At 55.3% G+C, this 20,641-nt stretch overlaps 2 protein-coding genes across 2 annotated transcripts in view; one reads left to right on the top strand and one right to left on the bottom strand.

Annotated features, from left to right (window-relative positions):
• Nucleotides 1-20,104, top strand: part of LOC138729157 (collagen alpha-1(II) chain-like) — a 94,680-nt gene extending 74,576 nt beyond the window's left edge. Inside the window, exons 27-69 of the mRNA XM_069873154.1 lie at nt 324-431; nt 952-1,005; nt 1,318-1,371; nt 1,578-1,622; nt 2,316-2,369; nt 2,689-2,733; nt 3,596-3,649; nt 4,350-4,403; nt 4,612-4,665; nt 4,898-4,951; nt 5,439-5,492; nt 5,684-5,728; nt 6,011-6,055; nt 6,865-6,972; nt 7,283-7,336; nt 7,600-7,653; nt 7,857-7,910; nt 8,677-8,784; nt 9,117-9,170; nt 9,475-9,585; nt 10,576-10,629; nt 10,756-10,809; nt 11,061-11,114; nt 11,527-11,580; nt 12,308-12,415; nt 12,615-12,668; nt 12,786-12,839; nt 13,112-13,165; nt 13,648-13,701; nt 13,871-13,924; nt 14,202-14,255; nt 14,963-15,016; nt 16,591-16,644; nt 16,725-16,778; nt 16,944-16,997; nt 17,119-17,136; nt 17,297-17,350; nt 17,539-17,601; nt 17,897-18,062; nt 18,322-18,428; nt 18,699-18,779; nt 19,040-19,228; nt 19,639-20,104. Coding sequence (XP_069729255.1) covers nt 324-431; nt 952-1,005; nt 1,318-1,371; nt 1,578-1,622; nt 2,316-2,369; nt 2,689-2,733; nt 3,596-3,649; nt 4,350-4,403; nt 4,612-4,665; nt 4,898-4,951; nt 5,439-5,492; nt 5,684-5,728; nt 6,011-6,055; nt 6,865-6,972; nt 7,283-7,336; nt 7,600-7,653; nt 7,857-7,910; nt 8,677-8,784; nt 9,117-9,170; nt 9,475-9,585; nt 10,576-10,629; nt 10,756-10,809; nt 11,061-11,114; nt 11,527-11,580; nt 12,308-12,415; nt 12,615-12,668; nt 12,786-12,839; nt 13,112-13,165; nt 13,648-13,701; nt 13,871-13,924; nt 14,202-14,255; nt 14,963-15,016; nt 16,591-16,644; nt 16,725-16,778; nt 16,944-16,997; nt 17,119-17,136; nt 17,297-17,350; nt 17,539-17,601; nt 17,897-18,062; nt 18,322-18,428; nt 18,699-18,779; nt 19,040-19,228; nt 19,639-19,788 — 2,955 coding nt within the window. The 3' untranslated portion in view covers nt 19,789-20,104. The remainder of the gene's footprint in view (nt 1-323; nt 432-951; nt 1,006-1,317; nt 1,372-1,577; nt 1,623-2,315; nt 2,370-2,688; nt 2,734-3,595; nt 3,650-4,349; nt 4,404-4,611; nt 4,666-4,897; nt 4,952-5,438; nt 5,493-5,683; nt 5,729-6,010; nt 6,056-6,864; nt 6,973-7,282; nt 7,337-7,599; nt 7,654-7,856; nt 7,911-8,676; nt 8,785-9,116; nt 9,171-9,474; nt 9,586-10,575; nt 10,630-10,755; nt 10,810-11,060; nt 11,115-11,526; nt 11,581-12,307; nt 12,416-12,614; nt 12,669-12,785; nt 12,840-13,111; nt 13,166-13,647; nt 13,702-13,870; nt 13,925-14,201; nt 14,256-14,962; nt 15,017-16,590; nt 16,645-16,724; nt 16,779-16,943; nt 16,998-17,118; nt 17,137-17,296; nt 17,351-17,538; nt 17,602-17,896; nt 18,063-18,321; nt 18,429-18,698; nt 18,780-19,039; nt 19,229-19,638) is intronic.
• Nucleotides 1-20,641, bottom strand: part of WHRN (whirlin) — a 231,093-nt gene that overhangs the window by 52,847 nt on the left and 157,605 nt on the right. The gene's annotated exons all lie outside the window — the stretch shown is intronic.

Raw genomic sequence — 20,641 nt, forward strand, 5'->3', positions numbered from 1 at the left:
GAGGGCTGTGAGAGCTTGGTAGCTCAGGCTCTGCTTGATCCCATCACATTATTGCCCTTGATTCATCCTTCCCCATGTTGCTTTGGCTGTTTATAAAACATTATATTGCCCCATTGTTGGTGCCCCAGGGATGCTCTTGGAGGAGGGTTGTGGAGTGTTTGCCCAGAGTGGCCACTGGCCAAAGGCCGAATGTGCAGAGAGCTGGGGCAGCAATCCATGGGCTCTCTGGAGGCTTCCTGCCCATGGGCTGGGGAGCCCCAGGCACCATCTTTCCCTCCTGTTTTCAAGCCCTGCTAGAAAATGCTGTGTCTTCTTCTTCCAAGGGTCCACAGGGAGCACAAGGAGCAAAAGGACCCCCAGGGACTCGGGGCCAGGTTGGCTTGCAGGGCTTTCCTGGCCCGCGAGGAGCAGCAGGGCCACGGGGACCAGATGTAAGTGCTGTGGCTGGTTGGGGTGTCGCACGGTGGGACATATGTGTGCCCAGCTTCGTGTCTTGAGGTGGGTGACATAGGGAGGGGACAGCCCTCATGCTGGCAGTGTGGGCAGTGCTGACTTGCCCCAGCCCTGCTCGGGATGAGCACTCCTGCCTTCTCCTGAGCCCAGGTGATGAGCAGCGTGCCTTGGTACCTGCCCAGGAACCACTCACTGCCGTGCTGCTGGCACAGACACTGCAGGATCTGTCTCCACTGCCTGATCCCAGCTCCCCTCCAGCATCCATACAAGGGCCTGTAGTGACAGGACGAGGGGGAATGGTTTTAGATTGAAGGGGGAAAGATCTAGATTAGGCATTAGGAAGAAATTATTCATGACAAGGATGTGGAGGTCCTGGCCCAGGTTGCCCAGAGCAGGGGTGGGTCCTTTCCAACCTAGTGATTGTATGATTCTGTGATTCTATGAAGAGGATCAGAGGCTGCCTTTGCTCTGGCCAATTCGCCTCCTCTCTCGTGGCAGGGAGAAGAAGGTCAGATTGGCCCAACGGGGCTGAACAGCAGCGAGGGACCCAAGGTCATTGCTGGTGACTGTGTCCCCTCGTTCCCCATGGAATGCCCTCATCCTCATGCAAAGGGCACAGATGTGGATGCTTTCCCCATGACCTCCAGCGTGTGGGTCCCAGCATCCAGGGAACAGCATCCTGATGTCCCCTCTTGCCAGGCTCTTGTTCCCCTAACTCGTGCGTGGCATCCCTGCATGTGCTACAGTCATGTGGTGGTGGTGGTGGTGGTTGGATGAGTCCCCTCGGTGCTCAGTGGGATGGAGGAGCTCAGGTGGACCTGTGGGGTGATATAAAGTGACTGTTGCCCTTTGTGTGAATTTTAGGGAGGCCGAGGACCTGATGGCCCAAAGGGAACCCCAGGACCACGGGGAGCCCGGGTAACTACTGGGGTGCTGGTACTTGCAGCTGAATCATTGAGCACCTTTGGCCATAGGAGGTTGAAACAACCTTGGAGATACCCCGTTTGGTGGCTTGATATGTGCTGGGGCCAAGCCATGGCATCATCTAGTGCCATCTTTGCCTCCAGATCTGGAGCTTTATTGATGGCAAGAGGATGCTTTTCTTAATGCTTGTTGTTTTCCAGGGCCGTGTGGGTCAGCGTGGGCTGGTTGGAGTCCCTGGGCTGCCCGTAAGTAGCAGATGACCCGTGCCCCTGTGCTGACGTGTGGTGCCATCAGCGCTGGGACAGGGACAGCTCTCAGGGACCAGCATCCTGGGATGCAGCTGGATCATAGGGTTGGGCTCTGCTTGGGGACTTGCAAAGAATGGTTAAATGGTTGGACTCGATGATCCGGTGGGTCTCTTCCAACCTGGTTATTCTATGATTCTATGAATAAGTTGGGGATGAGCAGCTCAGGCTTTTGCTCGCTGCATGAAGTGTTTTGACAAACCACCTGCCCAACACAGCAACCTCCCTCTTACCCTGAGCATAGAAAATTCAGAAAATAACACCTTTTAAAGAAAATTCCGTTATTCAGAGTCATGTTTGGTGGAGAATCCAGGAATAAGTTACTAGGGCAGGATGGGGGAAAAAACGTGGTTGAGGTGTTCCTGGGGGAATGGGTTTCCTCCCACACTCTTGTTATTTCCCACCCATCACAACCAAAGGTGAGACGGAGCAAGGAGGAGCTGTTGGGGGGATGAGCTGTGGGCTAATGAACCCAGGGCTCAAAACAGACCAGATGGGCACCCTGGGGACCATACTATTGCTGATTTGCCACATTTTAATTCTGGAGGAGGGAGGCTGTTGGTCTGGATGAGCCCTTGGAGGGGGCACCCTGCTGCCAGGTTCTCCTTTCCTAAGACGAGACTCTCCTTCCAGGGCTTGAGGGGCATTCCAGGAGCAGAAGGCGCAGAAGGAAAGCCTGGTACACAGGTTCCCATCCTACACTCTGTACTTGGCTGTGGGGGAGGGATGGGACAGTGGGATATATTGAGAAGGGGAGATGAGACCACTGGTGGGAGACTTCCCAACCCTCCCCGTGCCACGTGGGTCAACACCTAGACATCATGTTGGACATTGCTGCGATCTGCAGAGCCAAGCTGTCCCCAGGAGTGTCACAGTCACACAAGACACCCCTGGGGACAGCCTGGCTCTGCATGTTGGTGATCCCGCATGCATGAGCTGGCACAGTGGGACTGGGAGAAGCTGCCTGTGCTTCCCCATCCTCATCATCACCTGCCTTGTCCTGCAGGGTCCCCCAGGGACTATGGGCAGCCCAGGCAGGAGGGGACCACCGGTAAGTAGAGCTGCACAACTGTCTGATTTCTGTCCTTCCTCCCCTCTGCTTGGTTCTGTCCCCTTGGGGTTGTGCCTCAAAAGCGTGTCCATGGGACAGGGCAGAGGTAGTGGATGGCCTTGAAGGAACAAGAAGAGCCAGAGTGTGGCTGTAGGCATGGACTTGCTGAGCATCATGTTGAAGGGTGAAGGAGAGGGAATGGGGCAGCACGTTTAAGAACTGGTTATTGCAAAACAATTTCTCATCCCTGACACTGCTGTCCAAAACAGGCCCATCATGAAAACCTGGACTGATGGCAGGCTTTCCTTTCTGCAGGATTTCTCATGTTTGTTAATTTTTGCTCTGAAATGCAAAAGAAAAATAAAATCTGGCACTTTCCTCAAAAGAAAATACAAGAAATGTTCAGCCTTGGGTCAAAGAGATGCACCTCAGAGTTTGCTGTTGGCTGTCTAGATGCGCATGTGGGTGTCAGGTGTGGATACACAGAGCTTCAGGGCAGCTTCTGCAATGAGAAACCAAAGAGTCAGTTTGAAGTGGAAAGCCTTCGACAGGCTGAGCCGTTCACCTGCACCTAGCCCAGGGTGCTGGGCTCTACTTCAGGTTGCTTTCTGACCACAAACTGCCTCTCCATTGGGAAGGCCCTGGCCCAGGTTGCCCAGAGCAGGGGTGGCTGCCCCATCCCTGGAGGGGTTCAAGGCCAGGTTGGATGGAGCTTGGAGCCCCTGATCCAGTGGGAGGTGTCCCTGCCCATGGCAGGGGGGTGGAACTGGATGGGCTTTGAGGTCCCTTCCAACCTAAAGCATGCTATGATTCCATCCCTGCTACTTTCCCTCCATCTCTCATCTTCTGCCCTTTCCTCCAGGGTTTTGCTGGCTTGCAGGGAGGCCAAGGGAACACAGGACCTCCTGGCTCGATAGTAAGGAAAAACCTTCCTTCTGCATGAACTCTGCATTTTCTTAGGTGGGAAGTCAGCAGGGCTGATCCTACTGGTGGGGCATGTGGGAATGTCCCCCCTTGGGGAACTGGTGGGAGGTCAGGGCATTAGTAGGACTGGACTTGTTTCTTGGGGCATAAAAATGCCTCAGTGGTAGAAATAGCTGGGGCTAAGGAGGAGCAGAACAATTTCTGAAGGGAATAAGCCTGCCTGAGGGACTTTGCCGCTCTCCTAAGCCTAGTAGGGGTCTCCATGGGGAGCAGCAGCCCATGGAAACCCTTCCCGCCTGGATGTGGTCCTGGGTCCTGGGAGGGGATTGAAATGTTTGCTGCATTCTAGGTGGAAACAGGTGGTACGGGCTCAGGGAGGACAGGTCCCAAGTCTTTACCCTCCAGGTTGGAGACCCAGAGCAATACCTGCAAGCTCCTCCCTGGGAACCTACTCTCAGCTGGGCTGGGTGATAACCCTGAGAATGAGTATCATCACCTTTCCTGGTGAGAGCCCTGTGTAGAGCCAGCCATGGGGTGCTGGTGTGCAGGAGCCACCAGGATGGGTCATGGCAGTTTGTCCCAGTGACCTGGTTTGGACCTGTCCATGAGCACTGGGTCAGCAGCAGTGATTCAGTACGTCTTGTTTCTTCTCAACCTTTTAACTGATGTTTCCTCCTCAAATATTTCCAAAGGGTACTCTGGGGAAACGTGGACCTGACGGAGACCCAGGTTCCCTGGGCCCAAAGGTGAGTTCTGGGGCTTGAGGGGAACATGGGTGTGCCAGGGGGGTTTGGTTGGAGGAGTGATGGTGGTAAACAACCCTGAGAGGTTCCTGGTTCTCATGGGGAGAGTTGGTGGGATGCCATGGGTTCAGATGTGGACAGCAAGGATAAGAAGATGCCTGTCTGCATCCTGGAAGCAGAGGTTCATTAATTCCTTCATCTTGCTTGGCAGGGCCTGCCTGGGAAGCCTGGCTTGGAGGGGCCACAAGGACCTGTTGGCACCTATGTAAGTGGTAGACCTGCCCTGTGTAGGGGGGCATGGTGCTGCCTGCTGGTGGGCAGCAGCTGGGTTGGTGGAAGGCTCGCTGGAGTAGTGCTGCCTCCAGCCAGGGACTCACTATCCTGCCAGGGCTCCTGCCCTTCCCCAGGCAAGAGCTCAGCCTCAACAGCTCCTTTCTTCCCAAATCCCAGAGATGCCACACAGCCCCAGCTGTCTCCTAACACCCTGCTCTCCCCAGGGCTACCCAGGACCGGCCGGTGACCGCGGGAGGCCAGGGCGCAGGGGAGACAAGGTAAGGCTGGGAAATCCAGCCCTGCAGTGAGGGGATGCACTGGGATGGGAGTTGAGGCTTCGGAAGCACTTTTGGGCTGGGCTGTCGATCATAGAATGAATGATAGAATCATGGAATGGTTTGGGTTGGAAGGGACCTTAAAGCCCATTGAGTTCTAACCCCCTGCCACTGGACATCTCCTACTGGACTAGGTTGCTCCAAGCCCCATCCAACCTGGCCTTGAACACCTCCAGGGATGGGGCAGCCGCCTCTGCTCTGGGCAACCTGAGCTGAGGCCTTCCCGCCTTCACCCAATGGATGGTTTTGGGTGGTGATGGTCATCAGCCATGCCAGGGCTTGCAGGAGCAGTGGGAGGAGGATGCCTGGAGCTGTCTCCCATGCTGGGTGAACCGGCATCATAAGATGCTGGGCTCCTGGGTATTTTTTCTTTAAGAGGTCATGCATTAAAACGTAGGGCAGAAAGGAAGTCTTTCTTGCTTGACAACAGGGAGAAATGGGAGCCCGAGGACCACCAGGATTTCCAGGAAAAGCTGGTCCCAAGGTGAGTGCTGTTTGGTGCTGCCTGAGCAGCTCCAGCCCTGCTCGAGAAGCACTGAGCTAGTCACCATTGCCAGATTGGGTATGGGAAAATGAAAGCCTTTGACTCCAGCATCAACATCAAGAGACTAAATTAGGGAAAGTGAACCAGTCAGGGCTGCAGTGTGGAGCTCTGATGGCTGTCTCTTCCCCCAGGCTCTACCAGGTCTCCCTGGACCACGAGGTGCTCCTGGCTCTCAGGTAGGGCTCATTGTGCTCCCCATGTCCTCGCGGCTGTGCCATACTCTGCAATATATACCATGTGCTGCCTATAGCATTAACAGCATGGGTCCCAGTTCCCTTTTTGGGAGCAGGCAGGATCGTAATCTTGCTCATTGCTGGCTGGGTTTTGTCCCGCAGCTTCGTGGACACCATTGAGGTCACCTAGGCATATGGGGATTGGTCTGAGTGGAGCCTCACCCTGCTTGGGGACCCTGTGGCTCCTGGCTGTGACCACACTGCTGAGCATCCTTCTTGTTTCAGGGCAGAGTGGGCGACCCAGGTCCTCGAGGGCTTCCAGGGCTGCCTGTAAGTGAGAGAGCTGTAGCGTGCAGAGATGCTCTGTAGGCTGAAACTGGGTGATGTCCGATGGGAAAGAATCATAGAAAGAGAATCGTTTAAACTGCAAAAGACCTTTAAGATCACCAAGTCCAACCCTTAACCTAGCACTACAAGCCCACCACTAAACCATGTCCCTAAGAGCCATTTCTATGTGTCTTTTAAATCACTCCAGGGATGGTGACTCCATCACTGTCCTTGGCAGCCTCTGCCGGTGCTTGACAACCCTTTCTATGAAGAACTTTTTCCTAACAGCTAGTCTAAACCACCCATGGCACAACTTGAGGCCATTTCCTCTCACGCTATTATTTGTTACTTGGGAGAAGAGAACAGCACCCACCTCACCACAATCTCCTTTCCGGGAGCTGCAGAGAGCCATGAAGTCTCCAGTCCCCCTCTTCTTCCCCAGACTAAACAGCCCCAGGTCCCTCAGCCGCTCCTCATAAGAGCTGTGCTCCAGACACTTGACCAGCTCTGCTGCCCTTCTGATGGTGGATAGGTGCCCACTCTGGAGGCAGCTTCATCCCTGGTCTGGTCGTGGGTCAGAGATCGACCCAAACTCTGCATGGGTAGCTGGATGGTGACAAGTATGGGGACAGCAGTGTCCTCCTGCACCTGCAATGATGAGGTGCTGGGAACCAACCAGGCACAGGTGGTACCTTGCAGACCCCATGGTGGCCCAAATGATTCAGACACAGGGCTCCCACTGGTGTTGCCTTCCCTGGAGCTGCACCCCACGCTGCATTTTGGAGTGTCTAAACAACCTTTTGGCCTTGCAGGGTGTTCCTGGCATGCGGGGGCTGGACGGTGTCCCTGGGAAGCCTGGCTTGGCAGGAGAAACGGGGGCTCCTGGAGCGGCTGGTGCTGCTGGCCCACCTGGGTACCCGGTGAGTGTAGAGGTGGCTCCTTCAGTTGATGGACATCGCAACCCCAAGCCTCAGCCATTTGCTCTCTACTGGTAGGACCCAGTGCAGCAGTTTTGCTGGTGCACCAGCAGGGACCTCTGAAAAGCACCTGCAGGGAGAGAAGGAAAGAGGAATGTTGTGCAAGGGGCTTGAGAAGCTGCAAGTCGTTTCTCTGCCCGTGGAGAGGTGGTGTGCTGGGGCCTCCCAGCCCCTGCCACCCACGCTCAGGAGCTGCAGAGACCACCTGAGTTAGTGTGGTGCCTTCCTGCTGATATGAACTGTTTGTTTTCAGGGACAGGAAGGTCCAAAGGGACCTGAAGGACCTTCAGGGATTAGAGGAGAGAAGGTAAGGACAGAGAAGGTAAGGCTTGAGCTGCCCAGGCAGGCAGAGCCTCAGGGTCACTCTGCTTGCCCAAAGCAGGGGTTTCGTCCCCTGAGCAAGCGCACCTCCCAGTTTTGCCACAGGCTTTGCCCAGTGGGATGGGCAAATACAAGTTTGGAGCAAAGTGGGAGAAGAGCTTTGGAAGCCCTGCTGTGGGGTCCGGGGCAGCAGGGTGTGTGGAGGACCATCATAGCTGCCTGTCCTAATGTCTGTCTGTCCTCTGCCAGGGTGACACAGGAGATCCCGGGGAAGCCGGCATAAGCGGGTTGGACGGCGAGCAGGTACCCTCTCCTCCCTCTCTAGGGTCGTTCCAGCCTGCCTCTCGCTGCGTGTCTTCTCTGGGATGGGAAATGCAGGGAGGAGGTTGCTGATCCTCAGCTCAACCAGAAGGTTGAAGCTGGGTTTGCATTAGCTGAGCCAAAGTCTTTGCACAGTGCCGGGCAAATGAGCTGTGCTAGGGCCAGGCTGTGTGTTTTCTCCCTAGGGATCACCAGGACCACCAGGAGCAGAGGGTCAGCTGGGACCGAAAGGCGAGCAGGTTGGTTCCCAATGAGTACTGGTACATCTGGTAGCACTGGGGTTGCCTGACCCTGCTGCTGTAGGGGTGGGTGCACCTAAATCCATGTAGGGCTGTTTGAAACATGCTTGTGCCTGAGGATTTATGTCACTGGGCATTGTAGAATCATAGAATCAAAGAGTGGTTTGCATTGGAAAGGACCTCAAAGCCCATCCAGTTCCACCCCCTCCATGGGCTGGGACACCTCCCACTGGATCAGGGGCTCCCAGCCCCATCCAACCTGGCCTTGAACCCCTCCAGGGATGGGGCAGCCACCCCTGCTCTGGGCAACCTGGGCCAGGGCCTCCCCACCCTCATCATGACGAATTTCTTCCTGATGTCTGATCTAAGTCTTCCCCCTTCCAGTTTAAAGCCATTCCCTCTCGTCCCATCACTCCTTGTAAAAAAGTTCCTCTTCAGCTTTCCTGGAGCCCCTTTCAGTACTGGAAGCTGCTCTAAGGTTTCCCTGGAGTCTTCTCCTCTCCAGGCTGAGCGACCCCATCTCTCTCAGCCTGTCCTCATAACAGAGATGCTCCAACCCTCAGATCATCTTTGTAGTCTCACCTGGACTCATTCCAACAGTTCCATATCCTTCTTATGTTGGGGATTATTAGGGGGCTCCAGGTCCCCTCAGGGTCTGTGTACCTGGTACAAGGGAAACTATATGGTGGGAAATGATGGAGGGCTGAGCCAGGGTCAGCTGGAAAAGACAGCCAAGAATAATCCTGGTCATCTCCAACCTGTGCAGGGAGAGGCAGGAACCTGTGGAGCTCCAGGAGTCAGAGGGGGCCCCGGGGAGCCAGGGGATGATGGACCAGAGGGGCTGCCAGGGAGGCCTGGAGAGCAAGGGAAGGAGGTAGGTGTGCTGGCTGACACCTCGGCACCCTTTGCCGGGGGATGGGGATGGGAAAGGTTTGCCACCCTGGCCCTGGACAAGTGCCTGTGCTATGGGTTTGCCACAAACAGGCTGAGATGCTCCTGTGAAAGAAGGGGGCGGATGCTTTGGGGGCCCCTTGCTGGGCAAGGTGCTGCTTGGCTGTGCTCAGCATTTTGTCTTTATGGGTCATGGCTGGGGGTGACCTCCTGGTGCAGGCAAAGCAACTCATGGAAGCCAGAGCTCAGCGTTTAACCCCCCCTGGGATGGGGTGACACGCCTGCATCTGATGCAGGTATTTCCACTCTGGGCAGGGTGATGCTGGTGATGCTGGAGACCCAGGCGAGCCAGGACCACGGGGACAGAAGGTGAGGAGTGCTTCTGGCCCTGTCCCTCCTTACAGCACCTTGGGGATACCCATAACCTACTCAGCCTCCACTGCTCTGTTTGCTGCGGTGGGAGCAGAAGCAGGACAGGGGTGTCCCCATGGCTGAGGACCACTGGAGATGCAGGGCTCAGACCCAGCATCAGCACCTCTCCTGTGTACCCTAGGATGAGCTTCTGTCCGCAGCACCCACTGAGAGGGTGAAACCCATCATATCCATGCACAAGCCCATTTAATTGCTGTTCCTTTCTCCTCTCTGTGGTGACACTTGTGTTTTGATCCCTGAGCAGGGTGATGCTGGGCCCCCGGGCCCTCCTGGAGCACCTGGTCTGGGAGCTGCGACAGGGAAGATTGGAGGAAAAGGCCATAAAGGAGAGAAGGGCCAAGAAGGTTTGCTGGCAAGTATAGAGAGGGGCTGCCTCAGCCCATGGGCTCCCAGCATCCCTGCAAGCTGGCAGGTGCTGTGGAGGGGAGCTCACCCTTGGCAGGAAACCTTAGGCTCCAGGACCTGAAGAAAACACCAAGAATTGGCAAATCTAAATTCAGGAGTTTGATGGCTCATGAGCAGGACACCAGAATTAGGTTTTGTTGATACAAAGGGACGGTTTGGACTTGCTGGGCAGCCCTGTCTCATGCCATAAGGCAGGGGAGGAGGCTGAAGTTCATTAATTCCCTTTGGTTAGAAGTGGGGGGAAACACTGAAGATCTGTAAACACAAAACAGTTTATTGCTAATATGTGCCCACATTGCTTCATCACATAGACACAATATGTGGCCTCAAACACAAACACAATACTGAAAATGTGTGGCTCCAAACACTATACTGTGATATGAGTGTAAAATATGCAGCCCCAAACATGATATTCCAATAAGCTGTGCATTAATCTAAAAGAGAAAAAGGGAGGATAAAAGAAAGGAGATCACCAGTCCTGCTTCCAAAGTTGATCCAGCTCAGGGGACTCAGTCTGTAGGAGGCTCCACCTCAAGTTTCCCCATTGCTGGTCTCTATCCTTCTGCTTTTCTAGCTGCAAGACTTCCCCAGCTCAAAGATGTCATTGAGTGGCTCTTTAAGGCCCTAGAGTTTTTAAGACAGATAAGATCAAGAAAGTCTTGCCCTTTATCCTTATCTTTGGCTACTAAATTGTCCTTCCTGGAGTATCCTCTTGCTTTAATCAATCCTTTGTCTTGGGGGATTAAAGGTTGATAGGGCCACCAGGGTCTCTGCTCTGTCCTGATCTCCTAGAAGCATGGTTAATGCTGCCTCCAGCCAACTCCCGGCTCTTGGTTTCCTACAAGCCTAGGTTAACGCTTCCTCCAGCCGAACTCCAGCTTCCTGCACCCCTGGCCAGGCTGGGAACCTGCTGAGCTCCTCTTTCACTCTGTCCCAGGGCCAGGTTGGTGTCACCGGAGCTGCAGGACCTGCTGGAGCCAGAGGATGGTTTGTAAGTCAACTCATGTCCCTCCTCCCATTTCAGCTGATCATGGACCTGGTGTTGTGGAAAGAGGGACATGTTTGTGACTGAGAGCACTGGGCAGGGTTAAATCAATGGAGATCTTTGCTTGTGCAGGGTGGGACGGGTCTCCGAGGTCCTCCTGGGCTTGACGGTCCTGAGGGAGTCAAGGTATGGCAGGATGATGGCTCCAACTCTTCATCTCTGGGTGAAACACCTTTTCTAGTCTTTTCCAAGCTCTGCTTTCTGCCCTGGCTGAAGGGGGACCTGGTGGGGCTGGTTGTGATAGAGGAGCTGGGTCAGACATGGGCAGGCTGGTGGACCTGCTATGTGCCACTCCCTGTCTTCTTGCCCAAGATCCAGAGTCAATGAGGCAAGGAAGTGGTTTGCCAGGGACAGAGCTGTTTCTCCTTCTTCCCCAGGGGGATCCAGGGCCACGAGGCATGGAGGGACCCACTGGTGCTACAGGATTAGAGGTACTGATGCCTGGGGCCTTGTAGAGCAAGGAGCTCTCAAACACTTTCAGAGTGCTTCACAATTTCCAATACAAACCAAAGTCCAAAGGATTTGTTGCCCCTTAAACAGCCCAGGCCAGGGGGCTCAGGAGTGGGGAGGGGGTTTTAACGCCTTGTACCTTGGCAAGGACTCCCAGCAAGTACTTGCACCCACCCCAAAAATCAGGCCATTCCAGTCTGGGATGCCTTGGGGAAGATCTCCCTGTTATCTCATTGTGTCCACTCCAACACGGTGCCCGGGTGCTGCCTGCGTGTGTGCCATGGCCAGCTGGACATGCTGAGGGAGGAGATACTTAACATACCCAGAAAAAGGACTTGAGCACAAAGCGAATGGTGGCAGTGGGCTTCTTCTAAATCCCCAACATCACCACAGGGACGCGCTGGAGACGATGGAGTCAAGGGAGACAGTGGCACGCCTGGTCCGGCGGTGAGTGCTGGTCCTGCCCCTGCAAAACTTCCCTGGGAAAAAGGTTTGGTGGTATCTTGTGATGGAGCAGCAGAGCCCGGGGCTGGGGCTGTGTCTTACCCTGGGATGGCCACCAAGCGAGCTCTGCTGGCCCGAGTGCCAGGCTGTGTCTCCCGGCTCCTGCCCTGCAACGGCTTTGTAACTGAGTCATCGTTTCTTTGGTTTCCCTGGAGCCAAAGCTCCTTAAAGGCATTTTAATAGAGCTGTTAAAAACCATGCCAAGGTGCCTCGGCTGCCTCGGCTGTTGTGCAGTGCACGCTTGCCTGTCAGAATCTGCCTGATGCAGGTCCAAGGCTTTTGCCTTCTTCTGCTTTCACAGAGTGAATCCATGGATGTCTGTCAGAGGGCTCCCAGGAGCCCCGCTGTGCTAAGGAGCATCTGTGCTGCCCCAAGATGCTTTTTGTGGTTGTGGTCCTTATCTGGGCAAAGCAGCAGGTGTTTTGATGATGCTCTGTACTCAGCTTGCATGATAAATCTAATTTGCATCTCAGTTTTCTCATGTTGAGGTGCTGCTCTGCCCAAGCAGGACGTGTCCTGAGCTCCGGCGACTGCTTTTGCTGGGAGAGGTTGGGATCCAGAATAAACTTGGGGGTGGGGAAATTTGCAAAGCAGACAGTGAGAGCCACCACTCAGTGTAGTTGTAGCCTTGGATGAACTGTGAGCAGCCGCCCCATCTGTGTGCACGCAGGGCGCAGCGGGTGCCCGGGGACCAGCGGGCAGCCCTGGGCTCCGGGGATACACTGGACACGAAGGAGCCAGAGGAGTGGTTGGCGCCCAGGGAGAGCCAGGCCAGCAGGTAACTCCTCTGTCCAGACGGGGGGACATCCCTGCAGGGTTGCCTTCCTTGTCACGGTCTCAACCGTGGAGATCCCTGGGGGGAACATTCCAGTTCAGACCTTAGGACAGGGCAACCAGCTCTGTCCTTGCCCTCCTGCTTTCCTTTGAGTAACTTAGAGCTGGTGGCAACCTCCTGTTTTGTCCCCAAATGACCTCAGGGTCCTCTTGGGCCACCAGGTGAAGTTGGAGCCATGGGGCTGAGCGGTACCGAGGTGAGTGGGCTCCTCTGCTGTGCCCATCTGCACAGTTCTAACATCCCACCAAGATTTGGGGGAATAACCCTAGTGTTTATTTTTCAGACTTGGTTTGACTTCTGTTTTCTTTCCTAGGGTCTAGTGGGTCCAAAAGGGCAGCCAGGCAAGCCAGGAAAACTGGGGCAAATGGTGAGAAGTGGGATGGGGCCATCCTGGTGCTCCTGGTGCAGGCAATGGGGTGCTGAGATCCCATGTGGGCATCATCTCCCGCTCCTGCTGAAACATCCCCAGAGCCCTGCTCTGCACAGCTAACTCCAGAGAGGGGGAAAAAACCCAAATGGAGACTTCATCTTAGAGCATCCTCCTGTGCACACTGTGTCGAGAGTGAGGAGAATGCCAGGAGGGGACATCCCTGGCACAGCATCCTTATGGAGTCATTTCCTTCTGCTTTGGGATTTTAGGGGTCTCCCGGACAGGCTGGTCCAAAAGGGCAGAAAGGTCGCAAAGGAGAAAAGGTACCTCTGACATCCTCCTCTGTAGGTAGCACTTGAGGGGGACCAGCTTCTGGGCATGGAGTGGCTGAGCCTGGGCTGGTCAACCCTGTTGTGGTCTGTGGAGAGAAACCAGGGTGAGGAGTTGTCCCAGGGGGATCTGTGTTTCCCTGCTGTGAAGGCAACCACATATTTGTGTCTGGCAAACAGGGTCCTTGGGTGACCTTGAGATGGTTTTTGGGTGAGGGGCTGGCAGAGCTCCCCAGCTCAGCCCTCCCAGCCCCACAGGGCTGCCTCCATCCTGGCTCAGGTGCTTCAAAATCCCTTGGTGGGGAGGGACGGGACAGAGACAAGGGACCTCGCCTTTGCTGGCCAGCTCTGCACCGTGGCCATCCCTGGGGTCCCACAGCACCTGGTGAGCTCTGTCCCTGTCACCGCACAGGCAGCATCTCATTTTCCCCAATCCTGGTTTGGAACCCACATCTCCCATCTCTTTTTTCCCCCAGGGTGATGTAGGGCATGAAGGAGAAGAAGGGATCCCTGGAGAAGCTGGGAGACGGGTAAATGGCACCATTGTCGCCATGGAGGGTGGTGGAAGGTCTTACAGAGGGGTCTTGGTTTGCTGGGAGCTCAGCATCCCTGGGGAGGGGAGCAAGGGATTTGCAAGGATGCTGGCTCAATGCCTTTAATAGGTTTGAATTGCTCGTGAGTCTTTAATCTTGTTCCCAGGGTAAGCGAGGCAAGGCAGGCCATCGGCCCCCAAGAGGTCCCCAGGGACCCAAGGTAGGTTGGGTGCTGTCAGTTTGAGGGTGCTTCCAAACCTGGGGGGGATCCCTCCTGCTCAAGCCCCTGGCTTAGAAAAGGATTGGTCAAGACAAGGGCATCGTGTAGCTGGAGGGCTCTGTCCCCAAGGTCCCTTTCAGCCCAAGGAGGGTCTCCCACTCGCCCCAGCCCGCATGGGCTTCTTCCTCTGCAAGAGGCACTGGGGCATCGCTTCTGCCTTGCTCTCGCTCTGTCCTTCTGTGCCCACCTGCCAGGGGCTCTCGCTTTTGCATTTCAGGGCTACCCAGGCGACGAGGGACCGGAAGGACCCCAGGGTCCCCAAGGACTCTATGTGAGTATTACCTGGAAGGTTTTGGAGTGCTGATGCTCCCCATTTCACCCCCGTGGGTAGCACCGTGTAACCCAGCTCTGCGAACAACCAGAGCAGAGACCCATTTGAAACGAGTGAAGTTTCTAGGTGTTTCATCCATCCATTGTTCATCCATCTCACCTTGCCTTCTCCTCCCAAATTACCATCTCAGCAGTGCATGTGCAGTCAGGTGAATCACATCGTTCCCAGTATGTTGTTCCAGAAGCCCAGTACTTCCCTTCCAGTGAAGTGTCTGATGCCTGGCAGTGCTGAGGGCTTGCAGGGGGCTGTCTTGATGGGACAATCCCCAGGGCCCCAGAGAACTGCCAAGGCTGGAGGGACTGGCTGCACTGCAGCAGTTGTCATTAGCCAAAAAAAACTTGCTCAAATACTTTCTTTTAATTACTGGAAATTGGTTTTTTTATTCTCTATTGAAAATAAAAATCCCTGGTTGAAACATCACAAAACAGAGGCAGGATGTTTTGTAAGCATCCAAGGGACCTGAACTAGATCCTCCCAAAAGCAAAAATCAAAGATTGAATGAGAAGTGCTTCAAAGTTTCTAAAACTGCCTGAAATTCCCAGTATCCTTTTGGCTACCTTAGCTGTGGTGAGGTGCCTCCTTGCCAGGGAGCTTATGGGAGCAGCTCAGCCGCAGGGTGATGTGATGCCACATCTTTTCTTTCTTAGGGCATCCCTGGGCTGAAGGGCTTAAAAGGAGACCCTGGACCAAAAGGACACAAGGTGAGTGACAGGCACCAGGCACAGCAGACATTTAATTTGCTGGATGGCATCATTTATTGCCTATTCTTGAACCCTGCTCGCTGCAGCATCTTTTCTAGGGGCTGACCACCATGCCCCATGGTGCGGGAGATGGGACCTTTAGACTTTCCCCAACACCAGGTCCTTTTCCAGCCTCTCCATCCTCCTGGAGCTGCAAGCAGTAGTTTATGCAATCTTGTAATCCTCTGCTGTCAGCATCGTTGCTGACTCAGCATGGGCACGAACCTCCTCTGTGTCGTTCCTAATGAGCTGATGGATCCAACCTTGGCCCGAGAAGCCAAGCACATCCTCATGGTCTCATCCATCAGCTCTGAGGCTGTAAATAAGAGCGACAAGCAGTCCCTGGCGGCGGGTAGTTTCCCACAGCCTTCAGGAAAATGAAACCCCAGTCATAAATACAGCTTTAAATTTATTGTGAGCTCAATGAGCAATGGCAGAAGCTAAAGTCCAGGGCATTCAGCGAGGCCAGAACCTGGGGGAGCAGATGTGGGGGGAGGCCGCAGGCAGCTGCACTGCTGGGGTTTGCTTCCCCACTGCACCAGATTTCAACATACAAGGAATTGTCTGTGGTTGTGCCCCTGTCCTTGGCATCGGTGAGGCTGCACCTCGAATCCTGGGTTCAGTTTTGGGCCCCTCACTACATCAAGGGGCTGGAGCGTGTCCAGGGAAGGGAACAGAGTTAGGGAAGAGGGTGGAGAATAAACCTTATGAGAGGCGGCTGAGGAACCTAGGGTTGTTTAACCTGGAGAACAGGAGGCTGAGGGGAGACCTCGTCACTGTCTACAGCTGCCTGAAAGGCAGGAGCAAGGTGTGTTCTTATCTCTTCTCCCAAGTGACAGGACAAGGGGGAATTGCCTCAAGTTGCACCAGGGCAGGTTCAGGTTGGATGTCAGGAAACATTCCTTTACCAAAAGGGTTCTCGGGGTCCTGGCAGAGGCTGCCCAGGGTGGTGGTGGAGTCCCCATCCCTGGAGGTGTTTAAAAGATGGGCAGATGAAGTGCTCAGGGATATGATTTAGTAGTGGGCAGGTACGGTTGGGCTTGATGATCTCAAAGGTCTTTTCCAACGAAACGATTCTATGATTCAATGATTTATGCAAAGTGTTTCCTGGGAACTCACAAAGTTTTCTTGAATGATATTGTAGTCTGGGATTAAACACTTGCAGTTGTGCTTTTGTGGCTGAGGAGGGGAAGCAGATGCTCCATCCCACCACCTCCTTCCCCAGCAGTGTGAGTGCAGTAAAATCAAAAGGACGGGTTTTTTTCCTAGCTGTAACTAGGAATTTCCCATTTCCAGCCACTTGCTGGAGCCCAGCAGATGTTTGGCTTTGGGAAGTGCCCCGAGCAGGCATCAACCACCAGGGTCAGGCAGCAGGCAAACCCTCCCTCGCTTACACGATGAAATATCACCAATAGAGGAACTAGGGCAGGGTTCTTGATGCCAGTTCTCCAGGTAGAGCCCCTGCCCGACTGGGTGTCTCGGGGTGGGGGTTCCACCCTCCTCTTTGTCACCAAAGCTCTCCCTGACTCTCCTAGGGTGACAAGGGCAGTATGGGCGACATGGGCCCGCAAGGGGACGATGGCTTCAAGGTGCGTGAAGGGGTTTGCTCTTTTCTTCCCTCTCCTTGGCCCCTTGTCACCCTGGTGACACCCTGACCCATCTCTCCTAGGGCAAGCCAGGACCCCATGGTGTCCCTGGGAGGCCAGGACCCAAGGGACTACAGGTAAGGGCAGGGTGGAGGGAGGTGGGAGGAACTGAGATGAGTATTTGGGGTGAATTCCTCATATTTCCATGTAAAATCCGCCCAGGGAAAGGTCTGGGATGTAGAAGGGCATAGGGCTGGGGAGTGCCTTTTGCAGCCTCCTGACCTCCTCCGGTGTCTTGGCAGGGTAGCATTGGCCCCCCCGGCCCACGGGGACACCCTGGCTTCCCCGGGACACCGGTGAGTCCCTCACCCTCCTGGCAGGTTTGAGATGCACTCCTGGCCCCACGGGGGTTATGCTGGCATGGGCCTTTGATCCCGCCTGCCTCCCTCTTAGCTAGGGCTTGTCCTTCTCTTCCAGGGCTTGTCCGGACCCAAAGTAAGTAAAGAGGAGTCCCTGGAGCTGGGCTTAGCACTGGGGGCCCCTACCCTCTCCCCAGGGTGCTGGGTGGCCCTGTGGGGCACCCTGGGGTGCAGCTTGGCCCAGCAGCCTCTCCCCGCCTTGCTTATCTTCCCTGCTGCGTCTCGTCCTTTGGCAGGGGCTGAAAGGTTTCCCGGGGCTGCCAGGACCCAGGGGCACGCCAGGCCTGCCGGTAAGCAGAGCTGCAAACATCCCTCCTGCTGAAATTTGGGTCCTTTGCTCCCTCAAATTCAGCAGCAAGGTCCCACTGTGCCATGCCACGGGGATGCTGGCTGCTGGTGCTGTTGGAGAAGCTGCAAGTGCCGCAGGGGGGGCTCACGGGCAGCAACCAGCATCACCAGCATTGTCATTGTCACCCAGGGTCTCACCGGCCCACCTGGACCCCGTGGACCCGTGCTGATGCTGTCTGGGAAGGAGCTGCAGGTGAGTGCATTGGAAAGGCGATGCTGGGGGGGCGTGAGGGGTTTCCATCAGGTGGGTCCCAGACACAGTGATGTTGTCCCATGTCCCACTGCTGCTGAGGTCCTGTGTGCACAAGGAACAAGGTCCTCATGCAAAGAGCAAGCAAATATGGTTAATCTCCCTCCCATGCTTCTTGTCCTTGTCCCCTGCACATTCCATCTGCTCTCTGAGCACCTGGTGATGCTCCTGACCAAAATAAGAGAGGGAGGCTAATGTCAGCTTGGTTATGTCGTGTCCCCCCACCTTTTTCTTTCAGCACCTAATTTATCCCTCCAACCACCTGAATTACACCGCGATCTGGGCTCTGCTGGGTACTCTGAGCCACGAGCTGCAAGCCCTCATCGAGCATCCCAACGGCACCAAAACCAACCCAGCAGCCACCTGCAAGGAGCTGATGCTGGCTCATCCCAGTCTGCCTGACGGTACTGGGGAGTACATGGGATCCCCCCACATTTGTTCCAGGACTATGACGGGGGGGACAGGAATTAAGAGGGGGATGAGGATTTGGGGGATGAGCTCAGCTGGGATTCATAGGCATCCCTGGAGCAATGGGATGGCAGCCAGGCTGCATCCCAGGAGGATGGAGGTTGCAGCCAGGGATGTCCAGGAGCTGAGCTGGCATGGCACTGCGTGGCATTGTCCAAAACTGGGTGTCAGGAGCTCCCCTCTGTGTCCCTCTAGGGCAATACTACATCGACCCCAACCAGGGCAGCTCCCAGGACGCACTGTTGGCCTTCTGCAACTTTACGGCGGGGGGTGAGACCTGCATAGCCCCTGTCCACAATCAGGTATGGGGGGCTTTTGTGGGGCAGCTTCAGCCCTGTGTTAGGGTGGGTGAGGACGTGGGTTGGTATGGCTGGGAAGGAGCAGTGTGACCAGACCCTTGAAGCGGTGACTGCTTCTATCGCAGGGAGCTGTTGGAGCAGTTTGGGGTGAGGATGCAAGTCATGATGTGTGACCAGGCTGCAGGAACAGGTCACACACATGGGTTGGTTTCACTGGTCCTTGTCCTGGCGCTGCCACCAGGGACAGCAGGGCATGGTCCTCACTTTCCACAGGTCCCCATCAAGGCTTGGCTGAGTGCCTACACCTCCAAGGACACCTTTGAGTGGTTCAGCACCCTGCCTGGGGGCTTTCTGGTGAGTGGCTGGAACACCTGAGGGGACACAAAGCCTATCTGATGGGGTTTGGGGTCTCCTAGTGCCTCCCCTGCTGTGAAGTGGCAGTGCCCAGGCACAGGGTTCCCACTGGGAAGTGAGATGTGATGCCACCTTCTGCAATAAAATCCAAACCGGTGGTTTAGCAGGCGGCTAAATCCTGCCCAGTTTTGAGGCAGGGGGAGCACAGACCCCTCTGAGCAGCTCCCAGTACCTGGTTTTCTCTCTTGTTGCCCCTGCAGCTGGAGTACACGGGGGCCAGCCCAGTGCAGCTCCGCTTCCTCCGCTTGCACAGCCACTTGGCCACCCAGAAGGTCTCCTACTCGTGCAAACCGGCCCCTGAGCAGGGCCAGCCCCAGCCAGAGAAGGAAATCCGCTTCCTGGCGGACTCCCGGGAGCAGAGCTATGCAGCCAGCCTGCAAGGCTGCGTGGTAAGCCTGGCCCTGACCAGACCCTTTTCTCCACCTGGAAGAGCCCTCGAAATGCAGAGCCTCTCGGCACATCTTTGCTCCCTGGGGGTTTGGGATAGACCTGGTAATGTGGCTCCCCATGGCAGGATGGGGATGGGGATGAAGAGCATCCTCTCCCTGGGCCCCAGGAACTGCCTCTGTCTTGGGGAGTGGGCTGGGGTGGGGGGTGGGATGGGGTGGGACAGAAGGGAGGCCACATCCCTGGAGAAGCCATGAAGGGTTGGGGATGGAGACCTAGTCATGACCACAGGAGTATTGGATCAAGGAGCAACCAGAGCAGCAACAGGGACAGCAGGAGCTCTGAGAGGGTCCTTCAGGCCCACCAGCTGAAGGTTTTGGTGCTGCTCAGCTGCCCCTGGTGCTCATTTCAGCTGGACAATGAGTCCTCCATCACCGACACCATCTTCCAGTTCACCACAGAGGAACTCTCCCTGCTGCCCCTGCGGGACCTGGCTGTCTTTCACAACGGCGACACCTCGCACCAGTTTGGTTTCACAGTCGGACCAGTTTGCTTCAGCTGAAACTGGTGACACCCAAACAGAGCTGGCTGGTTCCCTCCCCACCCAAGATCTTTCCCACTGGAGACGTGTGAAGGCTGGGGGTGGCGCTGGGCTCCCACTCGCTCCCTGGAGCTGCCAGTCCTCTTTTTGAGATCCATGTTTGTAGCTGCATTCTGCCACGGACTACACTTCCTTCTGGAGTAGAAGAATATTGTTTACAAAAGTCATTTCTCTATAAATTATATATATTATATATGTATATATACAAGAAGGTGCTAATTTAATGACTGACTGGGGGAGGCTTCTCTAATTATAACCACTGGGAACTCTTTGCTAAAGAAAAAACAACAAGCAAAACCACTGCCAGCTGGGAGAAGGGGGAGGAAAGGGACTTGGCTTGGTCTCAGTGCACAAATGCTTGGAGCACCTCTGCTGCAATGAGGACAGGCTGAGAGAGTTGGAGTTGTTCAGCCTGGTGAAGAGAAGGCTCTGGGGACACCTTAGAGCAACTTCCAGTACTGAAAGGGATTCCAGGAAAGCTGGGGAGGGGCTCTTGATCAGGGAGTGCAGGGATAGGACAAGAGGGAATGGTTTTAAGCTGAAAGAGAAAAGATTGAGATGAGATCTTAGGAAGAAATTCTTCACAATGAGGGTGGGGAGGCCCTGGCCCAGGCTGCCCAGAGCAGGGGTGGCTGCCCCATCCCTGGAGGGGTTCAAGGCCAGGCTGGATGGGGCTGGAAGTCCCTGATCCAGTGGGAGGTGTCCCTGCCCAGGGCAGGGGTGGGACTGGGTGGACTTTGAGGTCCCTTCCAACCCAAACTATTCCGTGACTCTATGTTGCAGCCGGGGTGGCAAACACAGGGTGGTACCCCAT

The sequence above is a fragment of the Phaenicophaeus curvirostris genome, chromosome 20 (assembly GCF_032191515.1).
Source record: "Phaenicophaeus curvirostris isolate KB17595 chromosome 20, BPBGC_Pcur_1.0, whole genome shotgun sequence".
Taxonomy (NCBI): Eukaryota; Metazoa; Chordata; class Aves; order Cuculiformes; family Cuculidae; genus Phaenicophaeus; species Phaenicophaeus curvirostris.